Raw genomic sequence first — 19,969 nt, 5'->3', positions numbered from 1 at the left:
GGTTCCATAAACACACACAGTTTTTTCCACAGGTTTAAGCTGTACAAAGAGTTGCAAAATCTGAGAAACCTCATACTTAAATCATTCCACCAAGACAGGGAAATAATGATCAGTTGTCTTTCAGTCTTGTAACACAACCATTCCTATATCCTACTGTACAACTGGTCAGTCAGATCCACTGAAAGCTACTGTGGTCACGTAATTCAATATCAGGAGGTCAACCATAAGGAATTGGAATAGACTATACACAAGGGGGAAGAATGGGGGGATGTGGTGGTGGGGGGGGGAGATAGGTGGGCATGCATAATCCAACAGTGTGCTTGCTTTCTTCCTTCCTCTTCTCTCTGAGTTTAACGTCACCCTGTGTCACATCATCAGGAGCCCTTGATTAGATGTTTTAGTCAACACCACAGAACGCTCAAAAAGAAAAAAATCAACCAATCGAGGACATTCGGATGCCTGTTTGAACCGTGGATGTCCCCTCTCACATGTACGACACACTGGCCAGTCATGTCCAAACAGAGGTATTTCATTAAGTCTCCTGCCGTTTGGGAGACGCTTTGTGTCACATTTTTGGTAAACAGACACGTACAGGTGGGGTGGAGAGGGGGTGGGGGGGTCGAAGGGGAGCGATCAAACAGTTCGTTAAGGTGTTCTTTCAAAAAAAATGTCAAGATATGGTTTTAATTCAGAGTTACGCTGAGTGGCAGAATCACTGTTCCTTCTGTGCAGTAGTAGTGGTTTCAGTGGCCCATGAAAGACCAGTTGGAGAGATGCAGAGGGAAAAAGAGTGAATAAGAGAAGGTAGAGGGGAAACAAGACAGTAACCCAGAGGAAATCTTAGAAGACAAAAAGACATCTGAGACAACGGAGGCATTTAGGAGGAAATGAGGCGAAAGACACCAGCAGAGCTACTTGGTTTGGCTGGTCTGTTGCTCAGACAGCTGGAGTTTTTCACCAGGGATCCAGGAGCTGCTGCTTCTCATGTAAGCTAATGCTGTTTAGGTTCAGATGAGTCCCCCTGAGTTAGTGCACACATCAGAGTCAGGCAGGCCTTGCCCGCTTGTTCGTTAAGAAATCCACAAAAAGAAGCAATAAGAAAAAAAAAAAAAAAAAAAAAAAAAAAAAAAATCAATTCAGCAATTTTATATCAAGCTTACAATTAGCTTTGGAGAAAGAGAGCCCGTTGTAGTTTTACAAGTCTATGATTGGAGAAAGACTGGGTGGATGTTGTTAGTGTGGAGGAGGGTGAGGGGGGAAAAAGTTCAGGCGAAAAATACGGCAGCTCCCACAAAGTGGTGCGGCTGACGTCTGAGTCCTGCTCATTTTCTGAAAACTCTGAGAAGTAAGTTTTGTGTTGTGGATGCAATGTGCGTTATGTAGTGCCCAACCAGAGACTGGCTTGTGTTGTTTGAGCATGCTCATACTGTTTTTATACTGTGATCTGAACATCTGACATGATTCTCAAGTGGTCGTTGGTGCGGGTCTGCCCAGCAGGCGAGTGGTTGGGGATCTGGTCAGGTGCTGGTGTTGCGGTTACGCTGACTGTGCCTCAGTCAGACAGACAGGTAGACAGGCAGGTGGGCTGTTAACGGGAGTTGGGAGCCGAGGCTAAATCAAGGGAGCCGTGTCCATCAAGCCTTTGTTGGGGTCCAGGCTGGCGAAGAAGCGGACGTCCCGGTCCTTGTCAGACTGCAGAGCCATCACAGTCTCTTCCAGCTCGTCAGAGTAGGCACAGCCCGGCTCCTTGAAGTACGCTGTACACAAAGCACAAGACTGTCAGTGGAAAGAGAAAGCTACAAGGTGTGTGTCACAGAAAAAAAAAGGGCAAAGCGTGTGTTAAAGGGATAGTTCGACATTTCGGAAATACAAGAAGATGGTAAAACACTATCACATCTGTGCAAAGTATGGAGCAAGAGCCAGGGGATGGTTTGCTTAGCTTAGCTTAAAGACAGTAAGGTAACAGTTAGCCAATCCAAAAGGTAAAAAAAATCCACCTAACACGACCTCTAAAACTCCCAGATTCACATATTAAACCTTGTTTGTTTGGTCCAAACAGAAATAGCAACAAGTTGGTTCAGTCATTTAGTTTATTTGCAGTTTACCTTTCTCCATGACGCTCTGTCGTAGAGCCTTGGCCACTAGTACGCGAACATTAGCCACCGGGTCTGAGGAGAGGCTGAGCAGGCTGGGCAAGAGGTGCTGGCTGAACTGCTCCATGGGCATACAGTCCTCCTCCACTACAGCCTAAAGAAAATACAAGGAAACATAAAACACACAGTCACACGGACAGGCTGGTGTGAAAGACGGCCAGCCAAACAGGAAGAAGTGACTCGAGGCATTCATGAGGATGAACCTCTGTCACAAGAGCCAGAAGATACTAATAACAGAACAAAGCATCTGATTAGACAGAGAAGTTGACAAACAGGCTCATGCATGACGAGTTCTTCACTATCTTATTACCGTAATACATAGTTGGAGTTAGTCATATCTGTTTATTAACAGTCAGCCACTGTGTCTTTTGTTTGTATCCATTAAGCAATATTGTATGATATCAAAAGAAATGTCTAATAGAACATCACAGCGGACACCCAAGATTAGAATCACCAATTCAGTATCCAACCAAATGTGAAATATGGTCACAATCTCCCCGTCTGTTCCTGAGTAATGGCCAGAAAAGTCTTTTTGCAGAACATTATGATGTCACAGTGAAGTTGACCTTTCACCTTTTGGATATAAAAAGATAATCACTTCATCATTTTATCCTATCCTGCATTTGTGTGAAGCTTTGTCATAATCAACGTATGAATTCTTCAGTTATGGCAAATAAAACGTGTTTTGTGAGATCACAGTGACCTGAAATTCCCTCAAGATGTTCCTGAGATATTGTGTTCAGACAACCCGAAAACATAATGCCTCCAGCCAGCGCAGAGGCATAAAAATATCACATGTGCAAGCGATCAAACAGGTGTGCGGCTATCTATGCAGTTGAAAAACAGGTATAGAGATGGAAGCTGAGATGAGCGCTACAGACCTGGCAGATGAAGGCAAAAGCCTGCCGCCCCACCCACTTGGGACAGTGGCAGAACCTGACGGTGAGCTCGTTGATGAAGTTCAGGCCCAGGTCATCAGCCCCACATGCATACAGCTTCTGGAGGATCTCTACAACCTGACAACATAAGGGATAATGACACACTTAATTTGGTTTTCTCAGTGCAGGGTAAAAATAAAGCTGCAGTTAATCTGCATTCGAACTGGTTAGACATTTGTCAACATTTGCGTGAAGGTCCATGGAATCAATCTTTACAAAATATGTGCAAAACGTTACGGTTTGTAAAGGCTCAGCGACACCGAGTGTTTGTGTTCTCATAGAAACAGGGTTCTCCACGCATCTTCCAACTAAAAGCAGCTGAACCAGGTGCCTCTCAGTTTGAGGACAGCAGGCAAACAAAAGGTACTGGAGCACACTGATTAGATTGACTGATTGATGTTTCTGTTCTCATTCTCAAAAGAGACATTATGGTACGTTATTTTTCTATGAACAACGGTTGTACTGTGAGGAAAATTAAACAAAACTAGACAATTAAAAAGAAGTCCATAGGCACAACCTGCAGACTGCAGGCAGAACCAGGTGCACCAGCTTAAAATGCAGTGCTGAAACAAGTTCAGGTACGCAAAGTGTGACGAGAGCGACTCCCCTTATTTATGTTTGAGGGAGGCTGCGTTAGCTAAAGGAGACGAGAAGTGTTCTGGCAAATGGCTGAAGGACCCGACACTGAAGCGTTGTGAGGGGGTGATAAATGTAAACCAATGGCAACGAAGCACGAAAAGGAGCATTGCACCGTTTATAAACGAAGGCTCACCGAAACAGCATGTAATCCCCTCAAGGGCTTCAAGTGTGACCGTTTACATCTTGTTACTTCTTCCTATCTGTGTTGAGTAAACGCTAGGTAAGGTAGGTAAATATGTCAGGTGTAAGAGCCTAACTTAACATTAGGATCCTCAGGACTTCCAGCGCTATACCATAAAATAAAATTAGATTAATTATTAAAATAGATGATTAAAAATGAATTAAAAAAAATAGGTATGGATGACAGTTGATCAAATAAAGTCATTACCGCAATGTCCAGTCAGAGTTCATGTTGGCATTGACAATTCATTTTCATTTTCATATTCACTATTAGCCTAAGACGACCTCTGGTACTGCTGCAGTTGAACCCACTGTTGCAGAATCCTCGGCAAAGTGTGTGACTTATGCTCCCTCACTCGATTTTACACATCCGTAGTATTGTGAAATGACTTAATGCATGATAATTGTGAAACTGTGACTTTTCCTCAGACTATAATTGTACCATCAAAACCTATAATCGTTGCATCTCTAGTAGCAATACTGAAAGCTGCACAGACTGAAAAACTCATACCGAAACAAATGAGGATTCAGTAACTCCTCTCCATTGTCCTCGTAGCCGAGTTAAGATGGTCAAACACAGTACAACCATGAGTCACAGCGTTACTTTATCACATACACACAACACACACACCGAACATCATCCATCAGTGGGACTCATTTCCCTTTTGTCTTAAAATTTTCCAGAGCTTTCGCTGACCCTGGTGATCTGTCACAAGCTGCCAGCGTACTTCCTCACCACATGTTCCCTCCGCCAATAAAAACACGAGCTGAGTGACGTAAACTCACCAGTTTGTACGAGATCCACCTGACTTCTGAGACTTTGTCAGAGCAGAGTGTGAGCGCTATCTGTCTGAGGTAGTCATACACGTCGTAGTGGCTGTACAACTCTATGATCAAGATCAACTGCCTGGAGGGGGACAAAGAGAGAGAGAGACAGAGAGAGAGAGACAGAGAGAGAGAGAGAGAGAGAGAGAGAGAGAGAGAGAGAGAGAGAGAGAGAGAGAGAGAGAGAGAGAGAGAGAGAGGCCGCTTCAGTCATAACACAATAAATATTAATATTTAAAATAAAATAAACCACAATTCAAAATGTCCTCTTATGGATAGAAAAAGGAAATTAACTGTTTAGATTAACTAAATTATATCTTATCCATATAAAATTTTACAAAAGCAGAATTGTAACCACTATTGATTAATCTGAACAGCAATCAAATCACATTTAATATTTATCAACTAACTCAGGAAGAGGAAGGTTATGTGTTACATATATACAGTATATTAACACTGCCATCAGCTGATTGGATGTTGGTCTGAATAAGAGACGCTGCTAAAATGAAAATACAAGTATTTCCTATTTAATCCTGACTGGAAGAGGAAAAGAAGACGCACTCTGCCAGCTCGTATCTGAACCTCCAGTTGCGACTATTGTCCGTCACCATGAACTCCTGCAGCTGGTACAGATATTCTCTCCTCTTGTCAGCATGCAACAGCTGCAGAAGAAGAAGAAGATGCACATGAACCATCTTAGCCATATAGTGTTACCAAATCTTACTAGTCTTGTGCTTCATATGAATCAAAAATGCTTACTAGCCTCACTCTCAGTGTTATCATATTTGGACCAGCAGCAGATACATCTATGATCTTACCTTGAGGAAGTCGTAGAGGTGTTTGAGCACGCCGATGCGAACCTCATCCAGGTCTTTCAGAAAACCGTTGAAGATGGGTACCAGATCGGCCGCTGTCAGCTGGTCTCCCAGGATGACTGCCAGTTCATGGATGGAGAAAGCCAGTGTACGCCGCACTTTCCACTGAGAGTTGGGAGGTAGAAGGAAATATGAAACATAAAATGAAACCAGAACATCCAGGTTCTGCTCCAGAAATAAGAAAACTTCATTCAAAATCCCACTGACATTTATAATAATGCAAATAAGTAGAAGTCCAGTAAGTCATGTGGCTCACTCGGTATGTTAAGATAAGAACTGTAATTTTTTTAATTCATTATTTCTCCTTCTTTAGCATTTGATGCATTTTAAACAGCAAAACAACCACATTGATTTATTTTAAATACTGATAAAGAAGGAAATTGTAGCTATTGAGAAATATGCAATTTATCTGAACTCTGTAATAATTGGTGTGACATCCATTGCTGTTATGTAGTAATGAACACCAGTGTGACTCGGAAATGCTGCCGTTTCAAGTGAAGCAACATTTCCCTTTGTACGTTTCTCTCTCTTGCTGACATCCTCAAGAAATGCATTTGCACAATAATTGACATGTTACTGTATGAAAGGTGTTGACCCGAGTCAAACCAGGGACATACAAAATAAACAGAGCCAGCTGTTTTCATTGATGTAGTCTCTCTCATTTCAGAACGAAACACCAAATCCAATCCCCCGGTTTCTCTGCCTACCTGCACATCAGTAGCGAGGGTTTCATACGTGTCCTTGAGGCAGTGCCAGTTCTGTCGGCCCAGAGTGAGCGCCACCCCTGGCAGGCTGAAGGCACAGTGTTTGGCTATCTCTGTATCCACCGTCTGAGCCCGAGCCGGGTCCGTCATAGAGAGGTACTGATCCAACAGCTGCTGAGGGATGACGTTCTGGAGACGGAGTGAGAGATTAAAGAGTCTGATGATCAAGGAGGAACGGGGGATGCACGGTGCGAGGGTATTTAATAATCCATGTCTGTTTCAAATCGATATCAACCGAAGGAGCGGATCGATATTTCCAGGATGTATGATGGTAGCGCTGACTCACCTGGATCTTAGGCTTATCATCAGACAGTGGGCTGTTAGCAGACTCTTCCTTTCCCTCTTCCTCCACACTTTCAATTAGTTCAGATTCCTGAGGAAAATCAACACACCGTTAGGAAACAAACAAGCACAGTATCCAATTTAAGAGTTTAAAACCTTTTTGTCACTCTTTTCTTAATTCTCAATAGATGCACAAAACCTGCCCAAAAGCTGGATTTATAGTTGCGCGTTATTGTAGGCTACAGTCTCGAAAATGTAACTACATGTTAGGGGCATAGCAGATACAGAGATACCTTGCGGGGACCACAAGAACTGTGATTAGTTATCTTGGGCTCATCTTCTCTCCTAGAAGTTTCTGATGCCAGTAGAGATTGCCGATAGTGAAGAAAACATTGAGGAAGTTGAAGAAACATTCAGCGATCTTTTCCTTTTCAAGGTCACTTTTCTGTTTGTTAACCGGGTTAATTTACTATCATCGTTATTTCAGTAACACACATCTAGCAAAGCTTTCTAAACTGCTGATCTTCTGCTTGACACTCTCGATCACAGTGGATGAAATTGTTCAACTCTGCGACTACACAGCAGCAGTCTCATATTCTGTAATGAGGTCAGGATGTAACTCCAATTCTACAAGTATGTGTGCAGCCCTTCGTCAGCCTATATCGCTAAGTAAATGCAAGAACGTGCTAGTGGAAATACAATTAAAGCCCGATACGGCCTGATTAAGTATGATACATCAGTCTAGTGTTGCGGTGGAGATATGAGTGACATCTGACACTCTAAATATATAAAACTTGTGCTGTGGACATCATCAGAATCACTCTTAACCTCTTGTATCAAGTATAAATCCAGCTTAAGTCCAGAATAATGTAATTACTGAGTATATCTGTCACATATACAATGATAATATTATCCGTATAGTCTCGTACTAGAACAGGGGAGTCAGGAGGAGACTCTTGCTGATCCTCCAAGGGCTCCGTCTGCGTCTCCTCGTCCCCTTGCTCCTGGACGGGGCACGACTCCGGGGCTGAGGGGGTTTCCATCGTTTGCTCCTCTTCTGCGGGAGTCTCTTCACTCTCTGACTGCACCTCCACAGATTTTCTCTCCACGACCGGGCTCTCGGTGTTGCTCTCGGGTTCCATCGCTAGCTGGGTTTCTGTCAGGCTGTCGTCTCCTGGGCTGTCGAGCTGGGCTGCCTTTAGAGCTGCTGACAATACCTGGACTTGAGCTGGAGGAAAATTGCACATGCGCGGCTCATTTAACATGCCATAATAAATACACGACAACAGCTAATTATCACAAATGATGCCAAGGGGAGTGCTGCGTGTCTACAGTTAATCATACATATTCTGGCTCTGTATACTCACCTTGTACATCGGGGTCATCAATGTGCGGTTGCAAACAGTCCAAGACCTTCTGGATCTGGTCGCTGGTAGTTTGACCGGGGCTGGATTTGGAATCAGGACAATTGTCTTCAGGTTCCTCCTCCTTCTCCTCTTTCTTTTCCTCTGTTGTGTGACAACTTAGCATCTCCAGTTCCCCACTGATGTCTGGTAAAGGAGACCTCCAATAATGGAAAGAATTAAAGTTCTCGTCTGTTTGCTCCATTTCTTTTGTGTTCTTAGCGTTGTTTGTGGTCTTAGGGCTGTTGTTGCGGTTTGGGATGCTGTGGGTGAAGCCGTCGTGCATCACTCCGTGAACAGAAGTGTGGTTGTCGTCATAGTTGTGCATTTCCTCGCCGTCCCCTGTCGACACGTGCTCTGGGGATGGTGTGGCACGGCCGTCTTGATTGGGAGGCGTGTGAGTGATGGTTCTTTCTGTGTGGCAGCCGCTAATATCGGAGCAGTTCAGGGAGTTTAGAGAGCAGTCACTGAAATGAGATTAACAAAATGTATATGAATGCTTAAAACTTCCAAAAATAATTGTGTCCAAGGCAGGAGAAAGGATATACTGCATCTGGTCATTAGTGTCCTGTAAAAGATAGGAACTAGCCAAAGCCATTTTTTTTTTTTCACCAGCATCTGAGCTCAGCATTGTAGAGTTTTGAACAGAAACACACTTTAAACCCCAATTCTACATTGGTCAAAGTGTAAATTTAATTGAAATATGCATTTCTAACTCTACATCTCTATTAGGAAACACAACTTACTGGTGAAAAAGATTCAAAGACACATCTGAACACATCTGAATCCCTTTCATTTACCCATTTCTACTACTGCAGATATCCCTTTAAAAAAAAAAAAAAGGAAAAACTAAACTTCACAAACTGGTCTGTCCTGATCACACCCACTGAAGTTTTGATCACGATTCAGTGGAGCGATGATGCAACACATCGAGCTGTGTTTGTGCCTGTACCAACACAAACTCATATTCGTGCTGTGCCACACCAGCATATCTTTATAATGACTTCTGCGTGATCAAACATGTATATTACTTGAATAGACTGAAGTCAGCCAACACCTGTAAACAAATGCTGGTGCAGAAGTGATGAAGGTCAGTCACCACGTGGTCTTACCTGTCTGATGTACACCTAGGAACCTCTAGTAGTGCGCCGTCCTCTCTGAAGTGAAGGCCTGTGCTGGAGGGATTGGCAAAGGTGGAGATGAAACGTCCCAGAGACTGAAAGGCAGCCTGGCGCACCTAAAAGCGGAAGAGAAAAGAATCTGTTAAATTGTATCTACACCTGGTTGGGGTCTTAACCTATTCATGAACAGGAATATTTGTATGGGGTACCATTTTAAGCCCAAGTGTAGTCTGAAATAGTACACACACATGCAGTTCTGTTTATACTGCACTGGGTGTCTGCACACACAGACATGTTCACTCATGCTCGTCTCTCTGCACAATCATAGATACACATTTCACTGAACTGTGTAGACAAAATCAGTGACAAGAAGCTGCATACGGTGGTGAGGAAAATATATTTTCTAGATCCAGATCTAAGCAACAAGTGGCCCAATTTCATCAGAGTGCAGAGGAAGTTACATGTAAATGTGCTTGTAATCCATGTGCACTCATTTGCATTAAGTTGTTTGTGTGTCTTACCCAACGGGACTGGTCACTGATGAGGCTGATGAACAGGGGGGACAATTTTGCACGTCGCACCTCTGGAGAGGTGGAGTTTGAGACCATCATGAAGCACTCAGCGCAGGCTTTCCTGATGCCCCACAGGCTGTCTGAGCACAGATCGAAGAACTTGGGCATCTAGGTTAAAAGTAAAAACAGAGTCAGTGTAAGTTAAAACTAACATTGAGTGTTTGAACGGTGAACTGTCAACAGCAGGGTGCAAAGAAACTATTGACATATGGATGGAAAAGTAAAATGTGATATACAGTGAGGTTACGTGGCAGCTGTTTGACTTGGCTGCAAGCAAACACAGTTAACCTGAAGCAGAGGATGTGATTTTATAAGACTCAGGAAAAGGACACCATCATTTTAAATAATGCATATGTAAAAAAAAAAAAGGGTTTTAGTTTTGGAATTTGCTATCAAGAAAAAGGAGTCTAAGAGCTCTTACCAGTAGTTTTTCTGTGGCCTCCTGACCCACAATAGAACAAAACTCTCCAAAATTTGCTGCACAGACCTGTAATAAATAATACAATGATAAAAATGGACAATGTAGGGAAAAAAAGATAAATACATAACAAATCATTCTTATTTTGTAACATCATTTTTTTATGTTTTACATACATGTCCTGGCTGATTTAATTTTTATATCGAAGGGAAACACCCCTCCCACTCTGGCATAGAGACAGAGCGCAACGCGTCGTATTCTGAATACACGCCCACCGGAGGGGGAAACAAATCAGCGCCATAATATGCAACCAAGGGCTGAAACGCTAACAAAATGTCTGTAGCTAATTAAAAAACATTAGATTTCAGCATGTCAAAGGATTATTTTCGCACCCTATGTCTCCCAGAGTGGAAAAGGTCATTTATAGCATATGCTGAAACCAGTTAGATTAAGATGCAATACATGAATACAAAGGCCGATATCACGTCTACAGTGGCAATAGCACAACTGTAGAGTAAACACACACAGACATCAGTGATCATTTCCCATTCGGGCTCTTTTTACAGTTAGTTGAATGCCAGTTAGCTATTCTTTGATTTAAACATGTATTACAAACACTGCGTACCTTTCAGTTAAACAGCTGTTCTGTTTTTACTTTCATGTGTGTTCTCTGTGACTAGCAGCGTGTCCGTGTATACATGTCATTTCTACCGAGGTTTTTGAGCTGCGGGCTGTCCGTGCAGCTCAGGCTGGGTCTTTCTCTCCCACCACACAGCACACAGTCCTGTAATGTTACCCACTTTTGTCTTCTTAAAGGTTTTTCGGTTCGGCAGCTCATAGTAACTTAGTTCTGGGTTCTTTGCCCTGTTGGCAGTGCGTCCCACCACCACACAGCAGCTTTTAGCCGTTTTTCTGTTTGCTAGCAGACAGAAGTAACAAGGAGGCACCTTCGCACAATATAAAGTCAATGGAGAGAGATCAATTGTTGTCCCCTCCGGGCTGGGCGGGACCTAATTACGCTCTGTCTCTATCTGGATCAGAAAAGCAATAAATTAAAAGACAATAAAAAAAACAGGTGGTGATTATGGATATTATATTATTGTGATTTGTAAATCTGAATTAACAAATATATACGCTGTCATTTCTTACAGCTTTAACCTCAATTTTACAATTTGAAGTTACACTGGAGTTCTGATTATATGGAGCAAGGATGTGTATCTTTCATTGAGGCATTAATCCTATTTTATCCTACTTTTTATTTTGGGGTCCTTTCATTAACTACAAAATTTAGTGGTTTAGGAGAGAAGAAGGATCATGAAGAGCTAAAAAAAAAAAATCATATTGTTTAACCATCTTTGCAACTCCTAAATACCGTTCAACCGGCACCGGTTACGCTGAGGAATTAACATTCCACACAGAAAACAACAGCGTAGTGTAGGCTAAGTTGATGCGCAAAACAGAATTAAGGCTGACTCGCAGAGTTATTGAATTTATCCTTTTACACCCCAAACACAATTTAACTCTAGATCAAATAATTGTTTGCTCGTTTGTGAATGGAGTCTAAAAGTCTGGTAGATTCATAAACCTAAAAAATCAGGCTTTTTAAAGTCTCTTGAGCTCGATGAAGAAGGTTTGGAGGTTGTTACCTTTCGGACTTGGAAGAGTCTACTATCACTGCACAGGTCACAGAAGCGTGGCAGCAATAGATGCTCCACTGTGTCTTTGCTCAACATGGTGACGACTTTACACATGATCTGTGAGAGGAGACATGCGGAGAACGTTTAGTGCCTTTACTCAGGTCATGCTGACGTTTCAGAGTTACTCTTCCCTGAAGAATAACAACTAGAACATGAAGCCTTTACACAAAGCTTTAACAAATGTGCCGCTGAAGGAGAAACAATCAAGGTATTAAGAGTGGAGAGGGGAAAGAGGAAGTGTGTGTGTGTGTGTAAGTTTGAGGCAATGTGGGTTTCAGGATGCTGGACCTGAACTGAATTAGTAAATAGCTCCTTAATACAATACCATAAAATATAAATAATCATATTGAACATCAAAACTTTACACTAAATTTAAATTTATAGATTAAAAATTACATCTGTTTAAATTTATTTACAGATTTTCGTTTAAATTAAAATCTGTTTAACATGCAGTTTTTAAACTTTGACAGTTCAATAACTCATGAGAGGTTTATAAAGTTCAAAAACAATCTCTACTGGTATCAATCTCATCCTATGAAAAAAACAACAACAAAACAACAACCACGCTGTTCTCTATTTGGTGACTGAATTAGATAAAGCCACTAACTGAACACAATTAAGCAATAAAAGAAAGGCTCTGTGCCCGTCGACCTGCAATGAACTTGTGCAGATTTAATAGTTGAGCCATCAAATATACATGCAGCTTAAAGGCAGTTTGTCTCGTACCATGTGACTTTTAGCTATATTGCATTCAAGTCTAAGCCCATGGTAACGAACATCAGAGACTTTTTTTTAATTAAATATGAAGCATTTTAAAAATATGCACTCATAATATAAAAAGGGATTTTCTTACAGCAACTGCCTCTATTTTGTAGTCGTCGTCACTGCTGGGTTCTGTGAGGTCGAGCAGAACTGGACAAACTTTGGTCTCCATATCAGCCTTAGAGATGAGGCCCTGCTCCAACAGAACGAGCAGCGCCGCCTGGCTGGTCTTCCGCACCTAGAAAAGATGCAGGGGGGGAGTTTAAAACCAGTTTTAAAAAAAACCTGGTGTGATAAGTTTATTTGTTTGTTCCCTTTTCTTGAAAGCTAAGAAGAGACTGGACACTTATTGATAGTACAGAAACAAAAAAAACAAGGCTTGCTACTCTTATCAAATCGTTGTAAAAGTCATCAAGAAAACTGAAAATTGGAAACCCACCTGGTTATTTGGATCAGTGAGATACCGGACTACAATTGGTACCAAGTATCTTGAGAAAGCGGCTGGGAAGTTGGGCCGACTCTCATGTAAAAACATGGCGATGTTGGGGACCTGCTCCATCAGTTCGGCTCGCACTGTGGGCTCTGAGTAAACATCAAAGTATGAGCTCATGAGTGCATTACAGTAAAATAATGTAGGCGATGCAACAATGTACTTAATTACTTTAATTTGAAAAATAACAACAACACCAACAACAAAAAAAAAAAAAAACATAAAAAAGGGAAGAAACAGTTTATGCAAATACTAAACCGGAGTTTAGGTCATGGTAGAAATATCTAGAGACATACCAACTAAACAGAAAACAAGAAGATAAAAAAAAAAAAAAAAAAAAGCATCTACCTCCATCTTCTGACATTCTGGCAACTGTCTCCATGACACTGATAAAGTCATTTTCATTATCACTGAACTCGCGAAGCACATCAAGCAGGCCACGAGCCACGATCTGCCTAGAAAGCAACAGGAGTGTCGAGTTAGTAGACTGCCTGCCAATACCTACGAGTGCTGAGAGCACACAGCGTAACTCACAGCACTAACGGAGCTGTTGAGTCCATTACACACGTTATGTTTTCAGAAATGACAGGAAGGCTCAAACCATGTGAAGCTGAGCATGAAAAGCATGAAGACAGGAACTAAACATGTGTTTGTGTGGAGACAGCAGAGCAGTATGTAAATGTTTGTGAAGGCGCTTTGTTTCAAACAAAAAAGTATATCATGAGGACTTTAAATACATTTAAAAAAAAACACACACACACACACACACACATAAAATATAAAAACATAAGCAAAACAAAAATCTTTTCAACCAATAATAAACTGGGACTACTATTGTGTAACTAATGCCATGTTCAGACAGACACCATCCACCCATGGCTCAACTTTTAAGTCTCTTGGCATTCCTGCACTATAGAGTTAGCGCAGGTATGTGATTAGTAAATACACAGGAATGCAGACACTCGTCCAGATAACTATGAAAAAAAAAAAAAAAAAATACATCTAGAGATGACTTGAGATCTGACTTGTGATGTCAATCTCACATCTCAATTTAAAAATGTGGGATTTTTGATACAATTTAGCCATAATTCAAAACAATTCATACACTGATGAATGAACAAAAGGAGGTAAAATAACAACAATATATCAATGTGAAACATTATGTCATTGCTTTTCTGACAACACAACACTTTTTTAGCAATGGTTTCCTTCCCCTCAGTGAACACTGAGTGACCAAACCAAGGTTTCTTTTGTAACAGTTTAAGTAATACATCTATAATGGTACAAAATTTACATAATTAACAGAACAAAAATAAACTTGATTTGGTGGAAAAAAAGCTAAATCATTGCTGAACAATTTCTGGTATAGTTTAAAATTAAAATCAAGAGTTCATATGAATATCTAGCGACATCTTTTAATCAAATTTTCTGCAAGAAGTGACACCTCTTTGCCATTTGCCAGATGTTTCCTTGCTACTTAGTTCAACTAAGGTCCAGATGTTTCCTCGTTACTAAGTTCATATTTCCTCGTTGCTAAAGACAAACCAGGGATGACACGATGCTTTAAACACACCATGAGGCCATGTCTACACTGCTGCAGATACATCTTAAATCAGTTTACATGTCAAACATAGTTTTCATTATGATTTCCGTTCCTTCAGATACCAGACGCACCAAGGAATCACATAGTTATATAGTTTATGTATATTAAAGCTCAAATACAAATAAGTGATTACAGACAAAGAAGTGGGTTTAGTGTGGTTACATGGCCAAAATGGAGAAAGCGATGCATTTAAAATTTATCCACATCAGTGACCACGGTCAGAAAGAAAATGGGAGGCTTGATATAAAGTACAGTATGACTTAATTACTTTATTTTTTTTTTTGCTTTTTTGTAACATGTAATTTAGAGTTTGGAACTTGTTCAATCTCTGAGAGAGAGAAAGCTTTAATTTCCATCCTCAAAATTACTTTATTTGTCCCTAGGGAAATTGGTCTCGGACATAAAAGGCTGCCACATAAAAAAAGTACATACAATTATAGTGCAGTAACAGACATTAAGTGCACGGCACAAACAAGTGCAGACACAGAGTTCATTCAATTACGTGCAACACAGCCCCTCATTTCACACCCTCCTTACGTCCTGAGTTCAGGAGATTCACTGATAGAAGGATGAAAGACTTTTATACCTATTCAGGAATCTTTTCCTGTATTTATTCGTAACCCTGTAGCGTCTACCTGATGGGAGCAGTTCGTATTCTGAATACAGGATATGAGAGGGGTCAGCGATAATTTTCCAAGTTTAAATATAGTCGTCTCAAAGAGCGTTTGGAGGGAGGGATGCTCCCTCACCCCCATCGCTTCCATCGCTGTGTGGACCAGTCTGTTTATCTGTGATTTTAACTTAAATGATATGTTACCAAACCAAGCTGAGATTCGGTACCGTGATATATTCTCTATCACAGCATGATAAAATAACATCATAACCCTACGTCCACCATAAAATGAGATGATGTAGCAGCCTTTTACAGTCATTTTGTCTCTGTCCCAACAGCTGTACAGCAGTAGACAATACTAATGAAGACTAATCAGAGTTTTGGTCAAAGCTTTAGAAGGTCAACCTACAATGTGACAAACCCTACAATGCACACTGCTGTGGGTTTAAAGTCTATTTTAACAATATATCCTCACACGCCTGCAAACTACTGTCTTCTGGTTAGCCTTGAGTACCTTCCACTGCGCCAATAATGAACATATCATTGTCTGATATTTAGCATTTTGTATCTTTTTTTTTTTTTTTGGAGAGTTGGGTTAACAGCCAGATCATGAGGCTCCACATACCTGTTGAAGACATTCTCACTGAAGGCATACTTCTCTAGCCTCCCGAGAGGAGTGAGGTTGTCTTGTCCTGCGTCTAGGAAGGCTGTGATGCGGATGCCGTCGCACTCTGAACCGTAGTCATCGAATCCAACTGCAGGAAGGAAAGAAAGTTAATTTTACACTCACACGACCGGGAACCACATCGGACATGCTCTACCTATGAAAAGACAATACTTAAATGAAGACATAAATGCTCATAGTAGCTACAGTGATATGTTGATGATAGTAAGTCAGGCTAAACAAAGAACCTCCAATGTGTGAATAAAGCAGAAAGGCTCAAGTCTAACGGATTATTCCTTTTAACGTTCCAACCATAAATACACACTGGCTTTGCAATTGGATCTAAATGTTGTTTCATCGACCTGGCTAATGCATACAACAGGGACTGCCGGTCTGTATAACTGCTAATAATAGCGTGGCGTACACCCTGAAATACTGTTGACAGCTTTAAATTTCACATGGGTGAATGGGGTTGCCTAGAAAGATGACACTTCCGTATACCTCCCTGCGGAAGGAAAGGAAAACAAAGTTCCACATCTATGGAAGAAATGAATCCTTAAATCGAGGTATTTTTAAACGTGCTTTTGTTAAGAAATTTAAATAACCGGAGTACTCACAGTCATCCAGATCATCATGGCCATCTTCAAAGTATAAAGATAGACCTGCGAGGATAAGACAATTAGAGGGTGAATCTGTAGTGGCAAACATGTCATCAACATACCATCCCTCTATATACCACCCCCCACCCGCTACAAAATGAAAGGAGTTCTGGTTTGGCAGGTTTAAAGGTTGAGAATTACTAAGAAGGGACAAAGTCTTCTTTAATAAGACTGACAATAAATAACTTGCTGATTAATCACTTTGTGATATGTAAGAGGAAGACATTAAGTTGATTTTTAAAACACGTGATGGGGTTGATTTTCTGTCAATAACCTAGAATAGTTGTGTACACATCTGCAACATGTCAGTGTGATAGGTGCTGGATCCTAAAAAAAAAAAGCATTTTAATCAAGTGATAATCTCACTAGTCATGTTGGTATTTATCTCTTTTGTTTCCTTCATGTGGGTATTTGCCTGAGGACGACAGAAACATTGCTAATTAAAGTTTATAGCACACCTGATTCCAGTGGGTGGGTGTTTTTTCTATTGTTTTCAACATTCCTCTAGGTTAAATCACAAACAGCTTGACTGAACTAGAGCTGAAATGATTAGTCGATTTATCAATTGATAAACGCTACAAGGCGAGTAGCCAAATCAGAATTCTCCCAGAATAATTTCGGAACTAGTTGGTTAAAAATAACACATCAAGTCCAGCTTCTTGTTACCGTGGTGCAGTCCAGTATGATGGACAAGCGTGAAACACATTAAGAGGTGATGTTCTTTGGGTGTACAGATATTTGTGTGATAGCGATATGTACTGACACTGCGAGAAAACTTTATAATCATGATTATTTTTTGCCATAAGTTACCACTCAACTATAGATTTATCACAATAACTGTGAGCAGGGTCGTCAAAAGAAGTCCCACAAGGAGAAGCATGTGGTGGGACGGCTAATGCCAGTGTTTACAGCTGGACAAGAATGTGCTCCACATAACTCTATTAAGAAAAATTAATCAAAAAAGGGCCAAAAAAAAAATTGCTTCCAGCTTCCCAGATGTGAATATTTTGTGGTGTAATTACTCTTCTGTGACAGTAAATTGAAAATCTTTATATTCATACTTTTGAATTGTTGATAGGACAAAACAAGACATTTGTAGACACCTTGGGGTCTAGGAAAGTATGATGGATATTTTTTATTTCGCCATTTTTGTATGTTTTATAGACTACTTTAAATTATTTGAGAAAATAGCTGATTGGTGTGTAGACAGTGTTGAGTACCTTTTGTTTTTTTTTCATGCTTCATCTCATATATAGATCCTCAAAATTTATATAGCATCAAAGCACGAAACATATAAAGAGGTGATGTTCTTTGGGTGTACAGATATTTGTGTGATAGCGATACATACTGACACTGCCAGAGGACTTAATAATCATGGTTATTTTTACCATAAGTTACCACTCAACTATAGATTTATCACAATAACTGTGAGCAGGGTCGTCAAAAGAAGTCCCATAAAGCGAAGCATGTGGTGGGACGGCTAATGCCAGTGTTTACAGCTGGACAAGAAATTGCTCCACATGACTGTATTAAGTAAAATTAAGTAAAAAAAAATTGTTTCCAGCTTCCCAGATGTGAACATTTTCTGGTTTAATTACTCTTCTGTGACAGACTTGAATATATTTATACTTTTGCATTGTTGGTACGACAAAACATTTATAGACACGCTGGAGTCTAGGAAAGTATAATGGATGTTTTTTAGTGTTTTCATGTTTTATAGACCAATTACTTGAGAAAATAATCGGCTGATTGGTGGTACAGTGTTTAAATACCTTTGTTTTTTGTTTTTTCATGCTTCATATTGCATATAGTGGATACACAAAATGTATAGAGCATCCTAGTTTTTTGGGGTTACTTATCTATTCTGTGCATTTGTTCTTGTATTTCTGCTAAGTGACACTTCAATTTCCCTGCGTCTATTTTCTATTACATTTTGTCTTCTCTTGTCTTATTCACATTGAAGAATGCGTTGGATCATTTAGACAATTTTGTTGTCTAAATTAAAACTACAAGGCTAGTGGCTAAATCAGAATTCTCCCAGAATAATTTCTGAACTAGTTGGTTAAAAATAACACATCGTGTCCAGCTTCTTGTTACCGTTGTTGCAGTCCAATATGATGGACAAGCGTGAGACACGTTAAGAGGTAGTGTTCTTTAGCTGTATAGATATTTGTATGATAGCAATACATACTGACACTGCCAGAAGACTTTATAATCATGGTTATTTTTGCCATGAGTTACCACTCAACCGTAGGTTTAGATTTATAACTGCGAGCAGGGTCGTCAAAAGAAGTCCCATAACGTGAAGCATGTGGTGGGACGGCTAATGCCAGTGTTTACAGCTGGGCTCCAAATATAAAAACAACTCAATCTCGAAAAGATGCATTAAATCCGTGTGTTTCGTGTGTGGGGAGTAAGCACCGTTAGGGTTGTTTGTTTGCGACACCCCCTAAATCATGCTGGCAAAGAACAACATCTGCCCTTTGTTGTGGTATAAAGGAGGATTTGGTCAGCTTATGGCTGGAAATGACTTTAGCAACTAGGCTAACGTTAGCTAGGTCAACTCGCTAGCCTTTGCTATGACAACAGTTCGATGATAAACACGGCTACAGTTATGCTAAAGTATCCAACTACAAGAGACAGGTGTAATTTAAAAAATCACCCACACGTACTGAGTGGTTATACGTTTAAATGTAGCTTCAAACTCACTCATTTCGATACCCCTGAGTAGCTTTTGTTAGCTCGCTGGCTGGCTAGTAGTGCTAAGTTTGCTAACACGGCTTGTTCAGCCCTTTCGCTTGACTTGGCTCTTCTTAGCTTAATAACACCACAAATGCAGTAAAGAAGGAATCAGCCGCTACTCCAACTGTTTCTACACTGAAGATCATAACACAAGGTTTTACAAGTTACAACTACAGCGTCAAAGTAGAGAAGAAAACACTGTTTTATTTTTTTTAAAAAGTGCCATTACCTGCCATCTTGAGTGTCGGCTCGGCTCTGCGGGCTGCCGTCCCGTGTGGGCTGTCACCGCCGCACAGCTGTCACTCAAACTACTTCCTCAAGGTACTTCCTGAGGCTGCTAAACACCGGGCAGGCTATCTTTTTAAACGGCAATTCCGATAATCGTTTATGAGCTCAACATAACTGAGCATAAATAATAATACAGCCTGTGTGCTTTGTGTATCTCCAAACAGAAAAAAACAGAGCCGAGGCAGTCACGTGACCGCATGCCGTAGTTCAAGATGGAGACTGTGCGATTTGGTGGCTTCACTGTTAGCTAGCTGGCTGTTTACAATAATCACAATATGGCA

At 40.7% G+C, this 19,969-nt stretch overlaps 1 protein-coding gene across 3 annotated transcripts; it reads right to left on the bottom strand.

The window, feature by feature from the left end:
- Positions 1 to 33: 33 nt before the first annotated feature.
- Positions 34 to 19,848, bottom strand: ppp4r1l (protein phosphatase 4, regulatory subunit 1-like). Of its 3 annotated transcripts, XM_044349206.1 has the most exons (20): positions 19,630 to 19,848; positions 16,617 to 16,661; positions 15,961 to 16,090; positions 13,468 to 13,574; positions 13,069 to 13,211; positions 12,721 to 12,867; positions 11,817 to 11,924; positions 10,174 to 10,239; positions 9,702 to 9,860; positions 9,172 to 9,296; positions 8,024 to 8,526; positions 7,586 to 7,884; positions 6,661 to 6,747; positions 6,318 to 6,503; positions 5,554 to 5,715; positions 5,297 to 5,397; positions 4,697 to 4,817; positions 3,035 to 3,169; positions 2,106 to 2,247; positions 34 to 1,757 (listed from the first exon to the last, which is right to left on the bottom strand). In XM_044349206.1, the coding sequence occupies exons 1-20, from the start codon at positions 19,634 to 19,636 to the stop codon at positions 1,612 to 1,614; spliced, it is 2,919 nt and encodes a 972-aa protein (XP_044205141.1). In that variant the 5' UTR covers positions 19,637 to 19,848; the 3' UTR covers positions 34 to 1,611. The 3 variants fall into 3 exon arrangements, with proteins under 3 accessions (XP_044205141.1, XP_044205142.1, XP_044205140.1); XM_044349207.1 differs by lacking the exon at positions 13,468 to 13,574; XM_044349205.1 differs by lacking the exon at positions 19,630 to 19,848 and having other exon boundaries at positions 16,617 to 16,722.
- Positions 19,849 to 19,969: the final 121 nt, after the last annotated feature.

The sequence above is a fragment of the Thunnus albacares genome, chromosome 4 (genome assembly GCF_914725855.1).
Source record: "Thunnus albacares chromosome 4, fThuAlb1.1, whole genome shotgun sequence".
In the NCBI taxonomy this organism is placed as follows: Eukaryota; Metazoa; Chordata; class Actinopteri; order Scombriformes; family Scombridae; genus Thunnus; species Thunnus albacares.
This window is presented reverse-complemented; position numbering and strand designations above follow the sequence as displayed.